Raw genomic sequence first — 23,039 nt, forward strand, 5'->3', positions numbered from 1 at the left:
TGGACTGGAGGGACTGGAGGAGTAGGGGATGATCTACTGTATCAAAAGCTGCTGAAAGGTCAAGGAGGAGGAGAATGGAGTATTTACCTTCAGCTTTAGCTAAGGCAAGGTCATTGACCACTTTGGTTAGAGCCGTTTCGGTTGAGTGGGCAGGCCGAAATCCAGATTGCAGTGGGTCTAGTAGTGAGTTGGCATTAAGGTACTGGGTCAGGCGTTTGTGAACCAGACGCTCAAGGAGTTTTGAGGCAAAGGGGAGGAGGGAGATAGGGCGGTAGTTGGAGGGTAGCGAGGGGTCGAGGGAGGGTTTTTTGAGCAGGGGCAGTACTGTGGCCTGCTTGAAGTCTGAGGGGAAGGTGCCTGGGTAGTGAGGACTGGGGCCAAATCCGTGAAGTGAGGCTGAAGTAGATCAGAAAAGATAGGGTCAAGGGGGGAGGTAGTGGTATGGGAAGTCTGCAGTAGGTGGTTGACTTCCTCAATGGTAGTAGGAGTGAAGGAAGTGTGTGTGTGTGTGTGTATATGTATATGTGTGTGTATATGTATATGTGTGTGTATATGTATATGTGTGTGTATATAATATGTGTGTGTGTATATAATATGTGTGTGTGTGTGTGTGTATATATATATATATATATATATATATATATGTGTGTATGTGTATATATATATATATATATATATATATATATATATATATATATATATATATATATATTATGTATGTGTGTGTATATGTATTAGGGCTGAATGATAAATCGTTTTTCTATCGAAATCTCGATCATGGAAATGACGATTCCGTGATCGCCATGGCAACGATATTTACCACCTCTGCAGTCCACTCTCCCGCTCTGTTTAGCGGCGGTTTGCGGCGGCAGCTCAGCACCAGCGTTCGTCACTCGTTTTCTGAGTGCAGCTGGCTCACTCTCTCCCCTAACTTCCGCCGAGTGTGTAGCCAATCAGTGCAGAGGGCGGCAAACAGTCGCCGCCCACAGGCTCTCTCACTCGTGCGGCTCACTCCTCCCAACATCTCCGGAGCATTAGCTAGGTGGGCGGCAGACCTTGCCCACAAGGCTGTCAATCACCTTGTATTACGAGCGGCTGACTCCGCCCACCTCCGCTCTCACATCCTGTTCCCGCGTCTCACTCCTCGCTCCCACCCAGACCTCCCCATCATAAGCTGGGGAGGTGGCAGGCTGAATCTCCTGATTGCTGACAATCACCTTTTGTGATTTGTGTCACTTTTATTAAGTGGTGTGATGAGCAGCAGACTGGCTCTCACTAGGTAACTCCCTCCTCCCCAGTGCTTACACATCATTTGCTGGGCGGGCGGCAGACTCCGCCCACATGTCAATCAAACTGTAACATGGGCAGCAGACTCCGCCCAAACTCCTGTCATTCAAGCCTCTGCTATGCTGCACAGTGTGTTAGCGTGATAATGATGATGACTGCTGTGTGACTGTCTTTTGATCTTTCTGCTTTCTGCAAAGCTGCAGTGGGGACACTGTGAAACTAAGGTGCTATTCTTTAGCTGTTCCTTAGTTACTGTGCACATTGTTAAATTAGTGATAAAGCTTGATTTGAAGAAAATCGTGAATCGAATCGAAATCGCAATTTCTGACAGAAATCGTGTGATTCAATCTTTTCCTAAAATCGTTCAGGCCTAGTATGTATGTGTGTATATATATATATATATATATATATATATATATATATATATATATATATATATATATACTTACTGAAAAGGTGCTGAGTTACTGAACAGGAAGAGCTGAGATTTGAGAGAGCCCTTAACTAGTACACTATACAGCCCCTATCTATCTATCTATCTATCTATCAATCTCTATATCATTCTTATTTGCCAAATACCTGTGTGTGTGTGTAATTGTGTCTGGAAATCTTTTATAGCACCCTCAGGAGCACCAGTTGAAATGCTGCCGATCTTAGCTACTCTGCCTCTGCAGCAGTGCAGCGCTTATAGGACCCCACCAGGACACTGGCATGCCCTGCTCCACAGACAGACCCCATATTGCAGAACCCGGTGGTGCACCTTCATGTTTTTTTGACATGTGTAGTACGCACTGCTGAGTTCTGTGATACAGAGTCTGTCCACAGCTGAGCATGTATATCCATATACGTTTCCTTTCTCATAATGCCAGATGAGTACATATGAAAACAGCGCCGATAGACTTGGGCGCAGGATACAGCCGGTGTATGGCTGATCCTGCTTCTGCACAAGTCCGGGCCGTGTTAATTACTATTTCCCCTCCAGGTCACCATAGATGGTGGGGAATGATATAATTCGGCTTCCAGCGATTACTGGAGGCAGAATTATTGTGTTTTTTAAGCAACTTCGGCTCCGTCTTCTGACGGCGCCGACATTACTCACCGAGCGCCACTATAGACTGATTCCCATTATAGTCTATGGTGGCACCGGCTGCACCCAAATGTAGCAGCGCCGAAAAGCACTACTTCGCTCCAGATATGTTTTGAAATGCACAGGCCCCTCCTACAGCAAAACGCCTCTTCCCCCTACATGAAGCTCCTACCCCTATTTTCGCCACTGGGGATAGTGTTCTTTGGTTAGCAGACATAAAGTGCAGTCTGGCTCTTTCACAGCAGCCTTGGAGTATTGTGCATTGCTTGCTGATCAGCCTTTTAGGTTAGGATGAGGCTGGGCCGCATAAGGAATTTCAGAATCGCGGCGCATCGCCGCCTCTGCCCGCCCCTCTAACTCTTCCTTCACAGAGAGGGGCGGGGAGAGGCTGAAAGCTCTGCCCCTTCCAGGAAATGCCGTCGGATTGCCCCCCCGGGCGATTTGCTCTGCAGCCCTCGTTTAGCGGCGGGGATGCGGCGGATTACTTGGGAGCACTGAAGCGAACTATAAGGAAGCTTTTGCCGGCGAGGGCCACAAAATATTGTATCGAGGGCCGCGAGTTTGAGACCCCTGCTCTAGGAGAAAAATGGGTTACCTTCCTGAGCAGTAGAACAGTGGTGTGCTCCCATGATGCTTATACTTGCACACATTTTTTTTTCCTACAGATGAGTGTAGAACCTCCAGGTATTTGGAAGCTGTTCACAAATAGGAACTGGGTTTGTGGAAGGTTTAAAGAAAATCCTTATGTCAAGCAAAGAGGCAGTTAGATCTTAATATACATCCACATGTTGACACCTGTTAAAAAAATTAGCTGCTGATAGCTAAAGACTTGACATAATTTCCAAGATCTATAAAGGCAAATTGTATGCAAACTAGCGGCCCACTGAAATTGTGATATAGTCAATAAAATGGAAATAATCTATGAATGTTGCTGGAAAAATTACGTGCCCAGCACAAAGTAAATGTCTTTAACAGCATGCCAAATGTATGGTCTGTAAGTATAAAATCTATGGAGGGGTCACTTTAAAGAGGACCCAAACCAAACATTTTTTTAATTCAAAATAATTAGTTGCACCACTCTGACACACACAAAGATAAATAAACACTCCTGCAAGCCTATGAGCATTTCAGTGCATGCTTTTCACCCTTCTCTTTTCATAACTAGGGTTATGCAGGTGGCAGCCATTACTTCTGAGATTAGTAGGAGGTTTTAGATCATGGGTGTGTTTGACATTAGCTACTCTCCGTCACAGGGGCGTTGTCTGTGTGAAATCTAACACAAGCTGAGATCACCTCCCCTGTGACCTCATCAGTAGCAGCCTGTGTTTTGTTTTTTATCTCCTCCACCAGTCTGCCGGATTCTGTCCCGGCAATATGAAAGGAAGGGAGGGGTTCCTCCAATAAATGTAAAATATTTTATATTTGCCATCATGCAGCTGAAAAAAGGCTGCTATTTATTTTTATAAGTTAGAAAATAGATTTTATTTCTGAAATCTTGTATTTTTAATTTGGGTCCACTTTAATGAGTTCACGGTGAGTGTATGTAACCTTCTGACTTTAACCCTATCTACACATGGATCAGTAGGACGCAGCAACTAAAGTACCCAGTCAAAGTGAGGCACTTACATGAGCACTCAAAGTGATAGTTTTTTTTATTGCTTCTCTTATCTTGTCAAATTCATTTTTCACTTAAAGAGACACTGAAGCGAGTAAAAAAAACTCGCTTCCTCTTATATTCAGCAGGGGCATGTGTGCCCCTGCTAAACCGCCGCTATCCCGCCGCACCACGGGGGTCTCTTACCCCCCAATTCCCCCCCTGCAAAATCTACGACCAACTTGGTCGTAGATTTTGCTGCTCCTAGAGGCAGAGCTAACTGCTGCAGTCCTGCCTCACAGCGCGTCTATCAGCGGCGCATCACCGCCTCTCCCCCGCCCCTCTCAGTGAAGGAAGACTGAGACTGGCGGGGGAGAGGCGGAGCTACGCGCTGACAGACGCGCGTGAGACAGGGCTGCAGCGGTTAGCCCTGCCTCAATGCGGAAGAGATCCCCGGCGAGGACGGAGGGGATTTGGGGGGTAAGGGACCCCCGTTGTGTGGCGCGATAGCGGCGGTTTAGCAGGGGCACACATGCCCCTGCTGAATATAAAGTTTTATATATTATATATAGTTTTATACTCACTTCAGATTCTCTTTAACCACTTGAGGACTGTGGGCTTTACCCCCCCTTAAGGACCAGACCCTTTTTTTCCATTCAGACCACTGCAGCTTTCACGGTTTATTGCTCGCTCATACAACCTACCACCTAAATGAATTTTGGCTCCTTTTCTTGTCACTAATAAAGCTTTCTTTTGGTGCTATTTGATTGCTGCTGCGATTTTTACTTTTTATTATATTCATCAAAAAAGACATGAATTTTGTCAAAAAAATGATTTTTTTAACTTTCTATGCTGACATTTTTCAAATAAAGTAAAATTTATGTATACATGCAGCACGAAAAATGTGGAGAAACATGTTTTTGATTAAAAAAAAACCATTCAGCTTATATTTATTGGTTTGGGTAAAAGTTATAGCGTTTACAAACTATGATGCAAAAAGTGAATTTTCCCATTTTCCAGCATCTCTGAGTTTTCTGACCACCTGACATGTTTTTTGAGGGGCTAGAATTCCAGGATAGTATAAATACCCCCCAAATGACCCCATTTTGGAAAGAAGACATCCCAAAGTATTCACTGAGAGGCCTAGTGAGTTCATAGAAGATATTATTTTTTGTCACAAGTAAGCGGAAAATGACACTTTGTGACCAAAAAAAAAAGTTTCCATTTCTTCTAACTTGCGACAAAAAAAAAAATGAAATCTGCCACGGACTCACCATGCCCCTCTCTGAATACCTTGAAATGTCTACTTTCCAAAATGGGGTCATTTGTGGGGTGTGTTTACTGTCCTGACATTTTGGGGGGTGCTAAATTGTAAGCACCCCTGTAAAGCCTAAAGGTGCTCATTGGACTTTGGACCCCTTAGCGCAGTTAGGCTGCAAAAAAGTGCCACACATGTGGTATTGCCGTACTTAGGAGAAGTAATATAATGTGTTTTGGGGTGTATTTTTTACACATACCCATGCTGGGTGGGAGAAATATCTCTGTAAATGACAATTTTTTGATTTTTTTTTTACACACAATTGTCCATTTACAGAGATCTTTCTCCCACTCAGCATGGGTATGTGTAAAAATACACCCCAAATCACATTGTACTACTTCTCCCGAGTACGGCGATTCCCCATGTGTGGCACTTTTTTGCACCCTAACTGCGCTAAGGGGCCCAAAGTCCAATGAGTACCTTTAGGATTTCACAGGTCATTTTGCGGCATTTGATTTCCAGACTACTCCTCACGGTTTAGGGCCCCTAAAATGCCAGGGCAGTATAGGAACCCCACAAATGACCCCATTTGAGAAAGGAGACACCCCAAGGTATTCTGTTAGGACTATGGTGAGTTCATAGAAGATTTTATTTTTTGTTACAAGTTAGCGGAAAGTGACACTTTTTGTGAAAAACAAAATACAAATCAATTTCCGCTAACTTGTGACAAAAAATAAAATCTTTTATGAACTCGCCATACTCCTAACGGAATACCTTGGTATGTCTTCTTTCTAAAATGAGGTCATTTGTGGGGTTTCTATACTGCCCTGGCATTTTAGGGGCTCTAAACCGTGAGGAGTAGTCTAAAAACCAAATGCCGCAAAATGACCCTTGAAATCCTAAAGGTACTCATTGGACTTTGGGCCCCTTAGCGCAGTTAGGGTGCAAAAAAGTGCCACACATGTGGTATCGCCGTACTCGGGAGAAGTAGTACAATGTGTTTTGGGGTGTATTTTTACACATACCCATGCTGGGTGGGAGAAATACCTCTGTAAATGACAATCTTTCGATTTTTTTACACACAATTGTCCATTTACAGAGTTATTTCTCCCACCCAGCATGGGTATGTGTAAAAATACACCCCAAAACACATTGTACTACTTCTCCCGAGTACGGAGATTCTGCTAACTTGTGACAAAAACTAAAATCTTCTATTAACTCACCGTGCACCTCACATAATTTTTTAGGGTGTCCTCTTTCCAAAATGGGGTCATTTGTGGAGTCTGTCCTGGCATTTTAGGGTCTCTGCAATCATTACCTGTATGGCCAGTATTAGGAGTTTCTGCTATACTCCTTATATTGGGTATACGGGTAATGCACTCTGGGCTGAAAGGAAAAATGAACGGCAAACATACCTTGCTCCACATCAATGGCAGATCTTCCTCCACATCAATGGCAGTGATAACCTCAGGAGAGAGACACCCCGTGCCACCCTGCACTCAGGGTGAGCCACCAACTTATGTGACTGGGCCTCAGAACTTTAGTATACAGCAATATGCCTGCCAATAGAGATGACTCTGTGTGGTATTAAAGTATCATCATAGGCCCAAAGTAAATCACATATAAACTGGGGGTGTCCACACTCAAGGGAAATTCAAACATGCCGTCTTATATCGCCAACCCAGGACAGATCAGCAATATCAAGCATGGAAACCGATCCTTCTTCTGACTTTTATGCTTACCTGTTTGGTTTTCAAGCTTACCTCTCCTCCCCCTGGGACAATGTGTGAAAGACCACTGAGTGTGTGCCTACTCCTGTGTCTGGAGTTCCCTAGGTTCTAATAGTGTACCTGCTCGTGGTACCTCTCAAAGCACTCCCCTAGGCATAGGCCAGGCTGGTCAGGACATTTGGGACAATAAAAATTGGTGTCATTCCTTCTTCTAGCACTACTGCAGACACGACAACATTTTCTTCGGATGCGTTGACCTGGGGCACACGGAATCTGATAGGCGTAATGCCTTGCATGCAGTCGGCTAGTTGCATCTGGGGGGGGGGGCCCTGGCACCTCCTGGATACAGGAGGTCCAGAACGATCTGTTCCTGAAATTGAAGGAAAGATCCAGTTCTCCCAACCTTACTGTAGAGAACAAAGCTGTTGTAAACTGCCAATTGAATCGGATAAAAAGACAGTTTCTTATACCAGCGTCTTGTTTTCCGGGAAATTAAATAGGGCGCTAACCTCTGGTCATTGAAGTCCACCCCTCCCATGTTGACATTATATTTGTGGACGACAAGGGGCTTTTCAATGACCTCAGTTGCCCGTTGAATTTGGACTGTCGTGTCTGTGTGAATGGTGGACAGAAAGTAAACGTCCCTCTTGTCCCTCCATTTCACCGCGAGCAGGTCGTCAGTACGCAAGGCGGCCCTCTGCCCCCGTTAAAGTCTGGTGGTAACGAGCCGTTGGGGGAAGCCCTGACGACTAGGCCGCGCAGTGCCACAGCATCGGATTCCTTCTAACTTTAAGTGCTGATAGAGGGCCACACTTGTGTAATAGTTGCCCACATAAAGATGGTACCCCTTCTGGAACAAGTGTGACACCAAGTCCCACACAACCTTTCCACTGCTCCCCAGGTAGTCAGGGCATCCGACCAGCTCCAATTTTGAGTCTTTTCCCTCATAGACCCTAAAACGACATGTATAGCCTGTGGCCCTTTCACAGAGCTTCTACAGTTTCACCCCATACCGGGCACGCTTGCTTTGGATGTACTGTTTGATGCCAAGGCGCCCGGTAAAGCGTAAGAGGGACTCGTCTACGCAGATGTTCTGTTCAGGGGTATAAGCATCTGCAAATGTTGATGACAGGTGGTCTATGAGGGGCCGAATTTTGTGGAGCCGGTCATAAGCAGGGTGGCCCTTTTCATGACAGGTTTTGTCGTCGTTGAAGTGCAGGAAGCGCTGGATGGACTCAAATCGTGTCCTGGACATGGCAGCAGGGTACAAGGGAACATGATGTACTGGGTTCGTAGACCGATACGACCGCAATACATTCTTTTTCATTAGTCCCAAGTGAAGGATAAGGGCCAAAAAGATTTTAATGTCGGAAACTTGGACTGGTTTCCACCGGAAAGGCTGGGCATAGCTGCTCTCCGGGTGCTCGATGATGAATTGTGTGGCTTTACGGTTGGTCTCAACCACAATTAAGTCCAAGAGAACCTGGGTGATGACCAGCTGCAAAAAGTCTAGGGCCGTTCCTAGATGAGCTGTCGCCACCTGGACTCCAGACTGGGCGGTGAAAGGGGGCACTACGGGTGCGGCGGAATCAGGGGATTGCCAATCTGGATGTGCCAGCACCTCTGGGAGTCTATGGGTACTACGGGCCCGTCTTCTTGGTGGCTGCGACGGGGGTACTACTGCACGTGCCACCGTACCAGTTTCAACTTCCATGCTGGCGCTCACCACTTCACCAGGGTCTACGGAAGTACTGGTACTAAGTCCAGGAGATGCTGCGCTGCTGGTGCCTGCCCAACCAAGAAAACTCTCATCAGCGCTAGCACCACCCTGCTGCCCTTGAGGAGGATCCTGCGCCACCTGCGCTCTAACGACATGGGGTCTGGTACGCCTGGCTCTAGCCGGGACCAAAACCTCGTCGTCACTTTCGGTCAGAGAACCACTGCTTTCCACAGGTTCAAATTCGGACCCGGATGATTCGTCGGATGAGTCTTCCCAAACGCTCTCATCCGACTGGTCCATGTACCTGTATACCTCCTCATCGGAAATCCCCCTTCTTGCCATTGTGGACTGCTAAATTTATGGGGTTTTCCTCCGAGACTTCCCAGAAAAAAAGAGCACCTACTTAGCAAAAGGGAGTATTTGAGAGGTATTGTGGGTGCTGGCGAGTGGGGTCTCAGAGGCAATCAAACAATCACGGGACAATCAAAGCCGATCACGGGACAATCAAATACAATTACAGCACAATCTAATCCAATCACAGCACAATCAAATCTGATGCACTCGGAAGGTGATGGGGGGTGGTGGTGGGGGGGTTGGTGGGAAGTGGGGTCTGAGAGGCAATCAAACAATCACGGGACAATCAAATACAATTACAGCACAATCGAATCCAATCACAGCACAAGCAAATCTGATGCACTCGGAAGGTGGTGGTTGGAGGTGGTGGGGGGGAGGGTGGGGGTGGGGGTGGCGGGAAGTAAGGTCTCAGAGGCAATCAAACAATCACGGGACAATCGAAGCGGATCACGGGACAATCAAATACAATTACAGCACAATCGAATCCAATCACATCACAAGCAAATCTGATGCACTCGGAAGGTGGTGGTTGGAGGTGGTGGTTGGAGGTGGTGGGGGGGAGGGTGGGGTTGGGGGTGGCGGGAAGTGGGGTCTCAGAGGCAAAAAAACAATCACGGGACAATCGAAGCAGATCACGGGACAATCGAATACAATTGCAGCACAATCAAATACAATCACAGCACAGTCAAATACAATGCACTCGGACAGTGATAAGGGGGGGGTCTGAGGGCGATTTGAGGGGGTGGGGGGTTGATCAGGAGCCAGCACGGGGCAGACTGAGTCCTGATCTGATGAGAGGCAGAAACGTGGTTACTGATCAAAGATCAGTTAGTGATTGCTGGGGAGGACAGATGTAAACAATGTGCAGGGGATGTAATCAGGAGGGGGGTCTGAGGGCAATCGAGGGTCTGGGCAGGTGATCGGTTGCCCCCGCGGGGCAGTAAGGGTCTGCTCTGATGGGTGGGGGTGCTGAGGGGTCATGGACAGGTGATAGACAGGTGATCAGAGGGGGATCAGGGGGTAAGGTAGCTGTATACAGATGTATACAGTATACAGGGGGGTAGTCTGGGATGGGGTCTGGGGGTGATCTAAAGGTAGGGGGGGTCAGGGGTGATTAGGAGGCAGTTAGGGACCTAAGCTAAGGGATAGCGTCGATAGTGGCAGGTGGGGGGGGGGGTGGGGGTTTTAGAGGGGTGCAAGGGTGCTGGCAGGGTTCTGCTGGGGTGATCAGGGGGGGGTCTGAAGGCTGGGGTGGGAGATCAGGGGGGCTGTGGGCAAAAAAAAGCACTGTTTTGTATACTCACAGAATGCTTCCTCCTCGCTGGTGGTCTCTGGAACAATGAGACCACGAGGCGAGGAGGAAGCATGTATAAGGCACTTTGTTTACCTAACAAAGTGCCTTATACGCACTGATTGGCCGGATTTTTATATTCCTCAGCTCGCCGGCGCTGCTAAGTGGCCTGGCGAGCTGGAGGCTAAATTGCCGGCTATCGATCCCCGGCGGAGGATCGCGTCACGGATGACGCGATCGCTCCGCCCATGCCCATACAAGGACCGCCGCCATTTGTACATGCGGTGGTCCTTGCGGTCTCCACTTCCCGGCTGCCATTTGCACATGCAGCGGTCGGGAAGTGGTTCAGTTGCATACAGCATTTTTCATTATTGTTCTTGATCATTTTGAATAAGCGTTTACCCATGATCACCGTACAAACAAGCTGCTAATCTCTCTGTTGAGGAACATTTTGTTCCCATGAAGAGATGACAATGAGCAGATAAAGTCCCGCTGGACCTGTAGTGGAGAAAAAATGGAGTTGGCAAATTTTTCTTAAACATCAAAGGACCTTAGTACAAATACTCCACTGTCACCTGAAACAAGCACAATTGTTTTTTTCAGGTGGGAAAAGTCTTCTGTTTTATTTATAGATTTCGATATAAAGTTTATTTTCAACCATAATATTTTTTGTTTATTTACAGTATCTAATGGTGGCAAAAATTGGGTGCTTTTTAACTCAACCTAATAATGTGATGTAGTAATCACGACATTAGTGATGTGAATTGCATTTTTATTAATGGGTTCTGTTGACCTTTTGCAATTTGTAAATTAACTCCTGGACGAGGCTAGTTGAAATATGCACCCTGTTTATGTCCGTTTATTCCTGCCAGTTCGTAGATTTTAACTTCCGCATTTGCCGTGTACACTCCGCTCCCTTTGTGCCGATGCTGTAACCTGACAGCAGAGCTCTGTGTCTCGGTCAGGAGCCAATTTTCATTGGCTTCTGGCCCTGTGATCACTGTGAGCCAATCACAGGGATCAATGCTCGTATTTTAGAAAAGAAAGTCTTTGGTCCTTAACCACTTCCCGACCGCCGTATGTACAATTGGCGGCCGGGAAGTGCACCCCGCAAGGACCGCCGTATAGACAAATGGCGGCGGTCCTTGTAGGGGCATGGGCGGAGCGATCGCGTCATCCGTGACGCGATCCTCCGCCTGGCGCCGCTCACCCGCCGCAACATCCCGCCGGCCATACGGAAGCGCCGGCGGGATGTTAACCCGACGATCGCCGCATACAAAGTGTATAATACACTTTGTAATGTTTACAAAGTGTATTATACAGGCTGCCTCCTGCCCTGGTGGTCCCAGTGTCCGAGGGACCACCAGGGCAGGCTGCAGCCACCCTATGTCGCACCAAGCACACTGATTTTCCCCGCCCCAGATCGCCCACAGCACCCATCAGACCCCCCCCCTGCCCACTCCCCAGACCCATGTTTGCACCCAATCACCCCCCTAATCACCCATCAATCACTCCCTGTCACTAACTGTCAACGCAATTTTTTTTTATCCCCCCCCCCCTTCCCCCTGCTCCCTCCTAATCACCCCCCCCACCCCTCAGATTCTCCCCAGACCCCCCCCCCCCCGACCCCCCCCCCCCCATGTACTGTATGTATCTATCCCCCTTGATCACCTGTCAATCACCCGTCAATCACCCCCTGTCACTGCCACCCATCAATCAGCCCCTAACCTGCCCCTTGCGGGCAATCTGATCACCCCCCCACACCAATAGATCGCCCGCAGATCCGACATCAGATCACCTCCCAAATCCATTGTTTACATCTATTCTCTCCTCTAAACACCCACTAATTACCCATCAATCACCCATCAATCACCCCCTATCACCACCTGTCACTTTTACCTATCAGATCAGACCCTAATCTGCCCCTTGCGGGCACCCAATCACCCGCCCACACGCTCAGATTGCCCTCTGACCCCCCCTTATCAATTCGCCAGTGCATTAATTACATCTGTTCTTCCCTGTAATAACCCACTGATCACCTGTCAATCACCTGCCAATCACCAATCACCCCCTGTCACTCCCTGTCACTGCCACCCATCAATCAGCCCCTAACCTGCCTCTTGCGGGCAATCTGATCACCCACCAATAGGTTAAAGATGAGCAGTTCAGTATTTTTACTAATACACGGGGCAGACACCACATTGCCACTGGATATTCAGTTATATCTCAGCAAAAATGTCTTCCTCCCACCTGCTGCCTGCTTGACTGTTTGGCCTTCCTAATGCTGGGAATGGGCGGTGCGTTTCTGCGGCATAATCGAGCCATTAGATGGCTCGATTGATACATTCCGACGTGTCCGGTCACCCGCCGGATCGATACCGCGGGCGGGTTAATGGAAAAAAACAAGCAGAAGATAAGAGAAGCGCCCGCGGGGACGAGCGGGAATCGATCCAGGCGCCCACGGGGACAAGCAGGAATCGATCCGGCGGCATAATCGAGCCGCAGAAATGCACCGTCTATTCCCAGCATTAGAATGGCCTTTTGTGATCAGTGATTGGTTGATAAAAGGATTGCATGTCAATTGAGGAGGCTTTCTTTTTTCAGTTGATTATCAAATACAGAAAGTTGCATAATATGTGCCTACCTTTACTTTCAGCACATCTTTACATGTTCTTGCATGGACCTATTTCACATCTGTTTTGTTTTTTCCTCAAGCATTTTAATAGGAATTTTCGTAAGGGGCATTTCAGATGGATCAGCCCCCCATGTATAGGTAGCCCAATTTGCCTCCCAAATATAGGTAGACACTTAACCCCCCATTTATAAGAAGCCAGATTAGCACCCCCCAATATAGATAGCTAGATTAACCACCCTCCCCCCAAGTATTGGTAGCCAGATTAGCTCCCATGTATAGGTAGCCCATCTTGCCTGCCCATCAGCGTGAGCAGTTCATTCTTTCAAGAACTGTACGCAGAAGCATTCACGGCATCGAGCGTGTGGAGGGTCTGTGCATGCACAGCTACGTACGACTTTGGCTGAAGTTGCCGCTCCAATGGAGCTACAGTGAGAAGAACAGAGGGAGCCCGTAGGACGCTGTAGGACCTCACGGACTAAGTAAGTTCATTTGGCCATATTGGATTACTGTTCAGGGTTCCCTTTAAAGTCTCCGATACAACTAGGTCATGTGCTACCTCATCATCCAAATTTTAATTTGGGTGACAGCAGCACAATAAAGGGGACCTCGAAGACTATGCGGGGGAAGGGTTGGAGGGGCTGGGTGAAACCCCAGGTAAGTAAAAAGCAACCTTTTTTTTTTTTTTTTTTTCAGGGGGCTTTAACACAGGTTCAGTAGATTTTCAGTAGATTTAGTGTTGATATTAAACCTAATGTCTAATCCATAAAAAACTGTGTAGTCTGTGCCTACCTTTTTGAGATTTTTAATAGAGTAGACAATATGGCTTCAATAAGTACTTGGAAATCTTAATGAAAATCTATTAAAGAGTAACTGTTAGCCCCAAAACTGAAAATTAAATCTCTCTTGCAATGTTTTATTTACTATTTAAATGAGCCAAAAAGGCATTGTAGAAGTTAAAAATCAATATAATTTTTTACTATGTATCCTTTTCCCCAAGCTCCGGAAGCAAAGCCGCATATCAGATACTGCTGAGCATGCATAGCATGCCTAGCTCTGCCCGACCCCCCTCTCCCCCCCAGGACCAGGTGCCGATATATGCTCACCCCAAACAGCTGACCGCTCTGACACGGAGAGAGAGCGGGAGCACTTCCAGCGCTGCCACCGCAGAGCAGCCGCCGCCGAGTCACATGTGAGAGATGCACGTGCACCCAGCCTGTCAGCTCCTGTCACCAAAACAGGAAGTGGCTGCCGGCGGGGCCAGGAGGATTGGAGGGAGACGGCGAGGGCACCGGACAGCTGCAGGAGGCTATTGGAAGCCCCAGGTGAGTAAAACTCATTTTTTTTGTTTGACTTAAGTGTCCCTTTAAATCCACACTTATCTCATCCAATTTCAGTCCATGATTCAAATCTCTGTGTCTGTATCCAATCCATGTCGTCCAATCATAATCACTCTCATAGTAATCGATCTATAATATTAAAAGAATACATCATAAGTATAAATGGAGGTCAAAGTCCCTATTCAAGCCATTTGGATGTAGGGACCCCAGTTTATGGATCCACATAACTTCTCTCTTTTTAAGAAGCAGAACCCGATCGCCCCCTCTTTTAGGTCTAGGTATATGGTCAATCACCATGAATTTTAAATCCACATCTCTATGTCCCATAGAGCGAAAATGTTTTGCTACCGGGAGGTCAGAAGTACCCCCCCTGACAGAGCTCCTGTGTTGACAGATGCGATCCCGCACCTTCTGTGTGGTTTCACCAATATATTTTAAGCCCATTACTCCGGTTTTATATACCCTGCCAAAAGTACACAAGAACTCTGGAAAACCCCCTGGACGTCCCATAGTGGCGGGCATAGGGTCGATTTTTACCCCGAGTGCCACACTATTGGACAAAGTGTTGTCCCCATTGATACATACCATTCCGTCTTACATTAGGGACACCTCCGATTTTTTATGTAAGGTGTCCACACTGAGGTTTGATGAAATGGAGGATCTCTGGTTGGTCAGTTGGGACGTCTCGTCCCTTTATACATCGATCCCCCAATCTGAAGGGATACAAGCATGTCTCAAATTGGTGGAATCGGCTGGTACATACACACAGCATCAATTGTCTTTTTTTGATGTTTTATTGCATTTTGTATTGGAGAACAATTATTTTTTGTTCAGGGAGACTTTTTATCTCCAGCTGCGGGGTACAGCGATGGGATCCAATGTGGCCCCGTCCTTTGCAGGGGCCTTTATGCACCATTTTGAGAGCAGTTGTGTCTATACATGTGAAGCGTTCGCCAGACACTGCGGTGTCTGGTGGCGTTTCATTGATGACATCTTTGCGGTGTGGCGGGGCGACATTGGATCCCTCCTGACCTTCCATGATGATCTCAACCGATTCCACTCCAATATCAAGTTTGAGATTACCTATGATCGGTTTGAACTGAATTTCCTTGATACCACAATCAAACGATGTGGGGGGACATTGGTTTCAGATTTTTATCGGAAGCCAACTGATCGCAACCAGTTACTCTGCTTTGAGAGTTTTCATCCTCCTGCTGTCTTCCGTTCGGTAGCAAGGAGCCAGTTGCTCCGGGTGGATAGGATTGTGACTGATCTGGGGGTACTTGATATCCGAAGACAGCAGATGGCAGATAAACTCTCAGAGCGGGGATACCCTCCTGACTTGATCCAGGAAGTACGAGATGAGATATCTACCCCTGATGGGGACACCAGGATCAGGGCCTCTCGAGGTGCACGTTTACCCTTTGTTTGCCAGTTTCACGGTTACTCCAACAAAGTTTTTTCTAGTATTAAGAAACACTGGCACATATTGGGTGGTGCATATCCAGAAATTCCTGAATTTGGTTCACCTCCCATACCTGCCTACAGACGAAATGAGACTATAGGCAGTAGATTAGTGAGGGCGTATATTCCCCCAGTTTCATCAGACATCACTACTTTTTTGGGTCCGAAACGAAAAGGATCATTTCCTTGTCTTTCATGTAGTGAATGCCAACACATGATTAAGGGATCTGTCTTTGGGGAGGACTTCCAGGTCAGACACTTCCTTACCTGCCAGAGCTCCTTTGTTGTCTATTTGTTGACTTGCCCTTGCGGCTTAAAATATATTGGTGAAACCACACAGAAGGTGCGGGATCGCATCTGTCAACACAGGAGCTCTGTCAGGGGGGGTACTTCTGACCTCCCGGTAGCGAAACATTTTCGCTCTATGGGACATAGAGATGTGGATTTAAAATTCATGGTGATTGACCATATACCTAGACCTAAAAGAGGCTTCTTAAAAAGAGAGAAGTTATGTGGATCCATAAACTGGGGTCCCTACATCCAAATGGCTTGAATAGGGACTTTGACCTCCATTTATACTTATGATGTATTTTTTTAATATTATAGATGGATTACTATGAGATTGATTATGATTGGACGACATGGATTGGATACAGACACAGAGATTTGAATCATGGACTGAAATTGGATGAGATAAGTGTGGATTTAACACTTATGTCTTATTGTATATATGATTTTGTTAGTTCCCCTTTAAGGGGGTGGACACGTTACTGTCATTTCCTGTCTGCATGGGTATAAATTTACATATGTTGTACTGCATTATGTGGCATTGAGGAAGGTTGTGGACAACCGAAACGTCTGCCTGTATATCTTTTTTGCTCAATAAAGAGCCGTGTGCTGCAACTCCTCGTTTCTTCTTCTATATGATCTAGAGGGATTGGGCTCCCTCAGTTGCGGGCATACACTCACAAGGAACCACTTGTGTGAGCTGCTGATCCCCCTTGGACTACATATATATATATATATATATATATATATATATATATATATATATATATATATATACTGTATATATATATTGTTAAGGGCAGTCGTCATAAAATTCTTCCTTGCATACTTGAGTAACGGGTAATATTTTTATTAGCAGTAAAAAGGTGTTGCACACTTAAGCATATAACCATATGTTCTCACAGAAGGATATAGATCTCAGTTTATGTCTATAGATCGCTGTAAATTAGTTCTGTGCACACCTGTGTTTGGACTGAGCAATAGATGACGTGTTTTATCTGATGAAATCACAGATATTAAATGGGGCTGTAGCCTGTACAACAGCTGGAGTTGTGCACTATTTGAACGCAAAGGTGGGGGCTCATTTCTGGAAAATGCTTGCCCTTTATTTTATAACCTGGAAAGTCAAAAATGCTATATGAATGCCAATGTGGGAAGGAGAGATTGGAGTGCTGTGAGAGAAATCAAGATGGGGATGGGCTTTGTAAATAAATCTTTTGCATTGTATTGTCAGACTGATCATAATACTTTTTCCATATGTAGCTCCATATGGCATTCGAGAATCTACAAGGAAGACTGGCACACAGAAGGAAATCATAAAGGCAGAACAGTAGTAAGTTCTTTATTCACCAAGGCTGATGAGCTTGCTGTTCTTGTTGTTGTATTTGTGTTGTCCATGTCCTCATCACGTCGCAAGTGCACTCCAGGGGGGATGTTTCTGAGAATTCATTATGAAAAGTTTGAAGTTGTATAAATAGATCATCATTAATAAATGACTGTATAAATGCCTTTACCTCATTTATAATATTACGGAATGTTTGGATAGGATTTTATACACCATTTTGGTCTACTGCCATTAAATGTCTAAATGCCAAGGAGTACGTGAGGTCAGGGCCGGATTTGTACTTCTTACCGCCCAAGGCCGACTATTACCAGCCGCCCCAACCGAAACCGTATCCTACCACCTCTCTCCACACACACACACACACACACACACGAAACATTTTGGGCCGCTGTTGTCCACTATTGTGGCTAGTGCCGAGGTCTCCATGGCAACGTGAAGTGAATCGATCACGTCACACGGGGGAACTGGTCAGTCAAGCGATCTACAGGTGATGGGCGTGGTGGGAGCCGTCCACCACACACACATTGTCAAAAGTTGTTCACAATTGGACATTGGGTGGGGTCAGCAAAACGTAAAAGTGAGTCCTGTACCCACTGCTGTTTTCAGGGTAACAGTGCTGGCCAATCAATAATTAAGGAATGGGTACTGTGAGAGGCTGCCTTCTGTATTCTGTATTATTTGCTGGTGCTGCCCCTGGTCCTTTCATCCCCCACACCAAGTGCGTGAGACCCGGCCTTCTGTAACTGCCTGCAGCTGCTGCTATGTCATTGGACAAGGTCTGGCTTTTTGCTAGTCACACACTGCTCACAAACATTTAATTAACGGACTGCAGCTGCCTGTAGCACTGCACAGGCAGATGCCAGCTGGTACTAATAGTGCAGTTATCCTGACCCCTTTCATTTGTTTGGACACTTGCAAATAATGCCCTGCAAATAATGCCCACTGTCTGCAGGCCGCCCCTTGTTTATCTGGTGCCCTAGGCCATGGCCTATGTGGCCTTGCCAGAAATCCGGCCATGCGTGAGGTAATACTTGAGGTAATAATGTTAACCATAATAGATAGTACTTGGTAAACAAGTCAAACATTACATGCAATCAGACAACCAGTTAAACACTACAGTGCTTTGATAACTAATGTCCTTCATTTCCAATACCTTTAAAGATTTTTATATCAGGTCTATTTTCCTGATTATATGTCATTTGTGAGTGCAAAGGGTAATAATGTTTGAAAATTGATCACTCAGTTATGTGAGATTTTTTTGACGAGTGGCCCTTCATATAAACGAGCATTGATCTCTGAAAAGCAAAATGTATGCCTGATTTTGATAGACAAGACTGAATATAGGAAGAATTTTCCTGCTGAACAGAATGAGAAAATGGTACAGCAAGATAAACGATTGATACCAGTCTTATATAAAAAGAGGACAATTTTTCTTCAAGAGATAAAACCAGATCAAAATGTAGAGACATTTCCTGCTGCTACATCTGTTTCTATGGAGAAGGGACAATGCCAGGTGTATGATAGGGCGGCTTCTGGTGGGTGAGATGAGAGAAACAATGGACTCGGGCATCACCAGACCTTTAGCTACCTTGGGGGACACATGTACACACTAGATCAGTGATGGCTAACCTTGGCACTCCAGCTGTGACAAAACTACAAATCCCATCATGCCTTTGCCTCCCCGAGTTATGCTTAGAGCTGTCAGAGTAATGCAATGCCTCATGGGCATATTTTTTTTTCCTTAACACTAGTGTTGTTATCTTTTGGGTGATGTGTAAATGTGACAGCATTTTCCGCAGCACTGTACAGAGTATATTGTCTTGTCACTTAACGGTTTTAACTGCTGAACTTTTTTTTTTATGTAAATGTAGTGAGTAGTTTTCAAGATTCAAGCAATAAAATGCTTGAATCTTGAAAATTACCCACTACATTCAGAGTTAAAAACGTTCAGCAGTTAAATTGCCTTGATATATGCACGGTATTTTCAGCAGTCAAGTTAGCAAGGGTATGTAGTAAAATTTCTGACGCTTGTGGTATCCCTTTAAATAGATGACTTTCGTGGTCAGGTTGACATTTCTTCTTCACATGGTTTTGTGCTCAGTTTTTTTGTTAATTATTATTCATATGCGTCACTTGCCTTGCCCTACAGCCCTCAGTGCCATGTTCCTGTCCAGTTAAATTATCATCTGAGTGATATCTTCATGGACCTGTTGAAGTTTGCAGCTGAGTCCCTCGTTGTAGGAGGAAGGTTGGTCTACTGGCTACCAGTGTACCGTCCAGAGTAAGTAATTGAATAAACCAACATTTAAGACTTTTTTTTTATATATATATATATATATATGTAGATTGCTAATGTATCCTGCATTTATGTCTTATAACGAATTCCCTCATGATCATCTCTTAGGGCTTGTTCACACTATGAGTGGTTTGAGATTTTTTTTATGCGCTAGTGATTTTAAAAAACGCTTTAAAAGGACTTGAGCAATGAATTTCAATGTGAGTGTTCTCACATGAGCGATGAGCTCATTCTTTCCAATCACAAACGCGGGTCCTGCACCATTTTCAGAATGTTTACGCTAAATCCACCTTATAAAATTGCACAGCAATTTTCAGTTGATTCAATTATTAAGTTTCAGTTTTGATAGCCATCCAATTTCTTTTCCCTATACAGAGTGGATTTACAGTCTTCTTATGCAGAACTGTGCTGGAGTGATGGTTCTTTTTATTTTGCCAGTTTCTTTTTCTATCTTTTATTGATAGAACCAAGGTACATATTGGTATTGCCAAAGAAAGTTTAGGGAATACGAAATGGGATGAGTACAGGCATGTGCAGGAGGTATAGTGTGCAGGAGGTATAGAGAAATGATGGGTAAGAGATTTGTGGACATTATCAACTGACTTAAAGAGACACTGAAGCGAGAATAAATCTCGCTTCAGTGCTTATATTCAGCAGGGGCATGTGTGCCCCTGCTAAAACGCCGCTATCCCGCGGCTAAACGGGGGTCCCTTACCCCCCAAATCCCCCCCCTGCAAAATCTAAGACCAACTTGGTCATAAATTTTGCTGCTGTTGAGGCAGGGCTAACGGCTGCAGCTCTGCCTCTCAGCGCCGTCTATCAGCGGCGCTTCGCCGCCTCTCCCCAGCCCCTCTCAGCGAAGGAAGACCGAGAGGGGCCGGGGAGAGGCGGAGATACGCGCTGACAGACGCGCGTGAGGCAGGGCTGCGGCCATTAGCCATGCCTCAATGCGGAAGTGAGCCCCCGCTGCACAGAGGGGATTTGGGAGGTAAGGGACCCCCATTTAGCCGCGGGATAGCGGCATTTTAGCAGGGGCACACATGCCCCTGCTGAATATAAGCACTGAAGCGAGATTTATTCTCGCTTCAGTGTCTCTTTAATTTATGTCCTCTCAGTCTATAGCAGGGTTCTCAGCATTATTATCGCATGTATCCCTTTATTAATTACTGTATTGGCCAAGTACCCCCTATTGTGGATAACATAAACGGTGACTTTACCTGAAGAATGTAGAATTTACTGTCTTCCTCTAAGAAACTGAAGGCTGGCATGAAGTCCAGGAGGTTCTTGAAGTAGACTTAAAGTCTGCAGGCAATAATAGCAGTACGAGGTAAAATGAGTCACTTCAATATGCATATACTGCAACATAAAAACATATCAAGTTTATCACACATTTCACTTCATTAAGTACATAAAGCTTTTACATTCATAAAACTTGGCTAGGTGTACCGGTTGCGGAACTATCTCCGTGGTCAGCGCACAAGGTGTGCGCCGACACGGCAGAAGTCCTCCACAAGCGTTTAAAACGGCAGAACTCAGCTTGGTGCGATGCACTGGTAGAGGGAAATTCCCACCGGCAGATGGAGTTGTGGAGTGCAGAGGAACAACCCCTCTGCACTGCCACAGATGCGAGATGGGAATTGTACGAATTGCAACAATGCAGGGCAAGATAGCCCTCAGAGAGAGAGAGTGAGCACAGCGACAGAATGTATGTGTGTCCACCAATCTAGTCGCCCTCCCATTGGTGAACACACAACAACGGAAATCAAGTGGGAATGCAATCGCAAGAGTGGCGATTGCCAACAGTGACACAAGACAGAATAAAGACAGAGCACAAGTGTAGCAAGAAAGACACAGCAATAACAATGATCAGAACGCCAAGGAAAATAACAAACGCACTCGATAAGCGCGGTCGCCGCGCAAAAAGCGCAACAGTGACAAAGCACGCTAATGGCGCGGTCTCCGCACGAAAAGCGCAACAGAGACAAAGCACGCCAACCCTAACTAACCAATGTAACACGAAAAACGAATAGAGAACGCGACCGCATGCTAAACGATTACCTCACCGAGCCTACAGCAAGCATTCGTTCCAGACAAGACAGAAGGAGCAACCAGTAGCAACCGCAGCTCTGGCCTACACTCCCAGACAAGTAGAGAAGGAACCACCGCCACTACCGCTAGGGCGAATGCGATCCAGACAGACAGACAGATGGGGCTACCAGTAGCAACCGCTGCTCTGGCTTGCACCCCTAAGGCAGAATACAGAAGGAACCACCGCCACTACTGCTAGGGCGAATGCGGTCCAAACAGACAGAACAATTTCCTGTCGACCGCCGCTGGCGACAAGACAATCGCAACAGAAAGACAGTACAAGGCAAAACGGACAATACAACCTGACTACACTAGAAGGAATGCTAGTGCACCCCCAAGGAATTACTCTAAGATAATCTTAGCAAACGATTAGCAAAGGCTGAGACTCCAGGTAAGTTAGCAGGAACAAACCATCATGACCAGCAAGGGATTCTGGGAGGAAATGGCATTTATACTGCAAGCCTTCAAAGGAAGAAGCTAAGCAATATGCATGCCAAGTGAATGCAAATTCCTCACCAGAGCAGGAGCTCAGCAAGTTGCAAAGTGAAGACAGGTCTCCTTTCCAGGGACCTGTAGCACTCAGACCTACAAGATGGTCAAAAAGCTGTCTGCCTGTGCAGCCAGCAGAGCAGATCATTACACTAGGTTTATCATATTTATAGTGCGGTCAATAACCAGTTACCTGATTACTGTGTACTTTGAATATTGAAGCAGGAAGGATGCCTCATCCTCCGGAGTTCCCTAGTCACAGTGCTGGCACAGTTTGCTTTCCCCGAGTTTGTATATCTGCCTGCAGTCCTAGAAATTTGTGACTATTTTCATTTCTTTCCACCATTTATAAACATACTCCTTTTTGATCTTGGTAGTGGTGTATTTAATCTATGCTCTTGTCAGGCTCTGTGGATATGGACAGGGCCGAGGCATAGGCTGGAGAGGCTCCAGCCTCAGGGCGCAGTGTAGGAGGGGGCGCACAATTCATTCAGCTATCATTCCTAATTGTGTTTGAAGCAGAAAGAAATAAGAAAAGGGGATACATAGCAGTGACTGTAAGCCAGATAACTAGATATTAAGGTGTTGGGGAGGTTGTGGACCCTGTGGCCCTCTTAGTCAAATAGCAATCAGTGTGTGACAGCTGGGGTGGGAGGGATGGAGGGGCGCACTTTGGTGTCTCAGCCTTGGGTGCTGGAGGACCTTGTCCCAGCTCTGGAATGTGCCCCAAGTTGTTGACTTCTTTCAAGGCACATCCGTACCTGGCCTTTATTTTA

The 23,039-nt window shown here is 46.1% G+C and overlaps 1 protein-coding gene and 1 long non-coding RNA gene across 8 annotated transcripts in view; one reads left to right on the forward strand and one right to left on the reverse strand.

Annotated features, from left to right (window-relative positions):
- The window catches only part of TRMT11 (tRNA methyltransferase 11 homolog), a 254,699-nt gene that overhangs the window by 58,096 nt on the left and 173,564 nt on the right, over positions 1-23,039 (forward strand). For all 6 annotated transcript variants that reach the window (XM_068231475.1, XM_068231474.1, XM_068231476.1 and 3 more), the window contains 2 exons: positions 17,309-17,378; positions 19,540-19,671. In XM_068231475.1, coding sequence (XP_068087576.1) covers positions 17,309-17,378; positions 19,540-19,671 — 202 coding nt within the window. The remainder of the gene's footprint in view (positions 1-17,308; positions 17,379-19,539; positions 19,672-23,039) is intronic.
- The window catches only part of LOC137503867 (uncharacterized), a 116,495-nt gene continuing 110,863 nt past the window's right edge, over positions 17,408-23,039 (reverse strand). For both annotated transcript variants that reach the window (XR_011019356.1, XR_011019355.1), the window contains exons 3-4: positions 20,904-20,988; positions 17,408-17,483 (exon numbers count right to left, since the gene is read on the reverse strand). This is a non-coding gene — a long non-coding RNA (uncharacterized lncRNA). The remainder of the gene's footprint in view (positions 17,484-20,903; positions 20,989-23,039) is intronic.

Source organism: Hyperolius riggenbachi, chromosome 4 (assembly GCF_040937935.1).
Source record: "Hyperolius riggenbachi isolate aHypRig1 chromosome 4, aHypRig1.pri, whole genome shotgun sequence".
NCBI classification, from domain to species: domain Eukaryota; kingdom Metazoa; phylum Chordata; class Amphibia; order Anura; family Hyperoliidae; genus Hyperolius; species Hyperolius riggenbachi.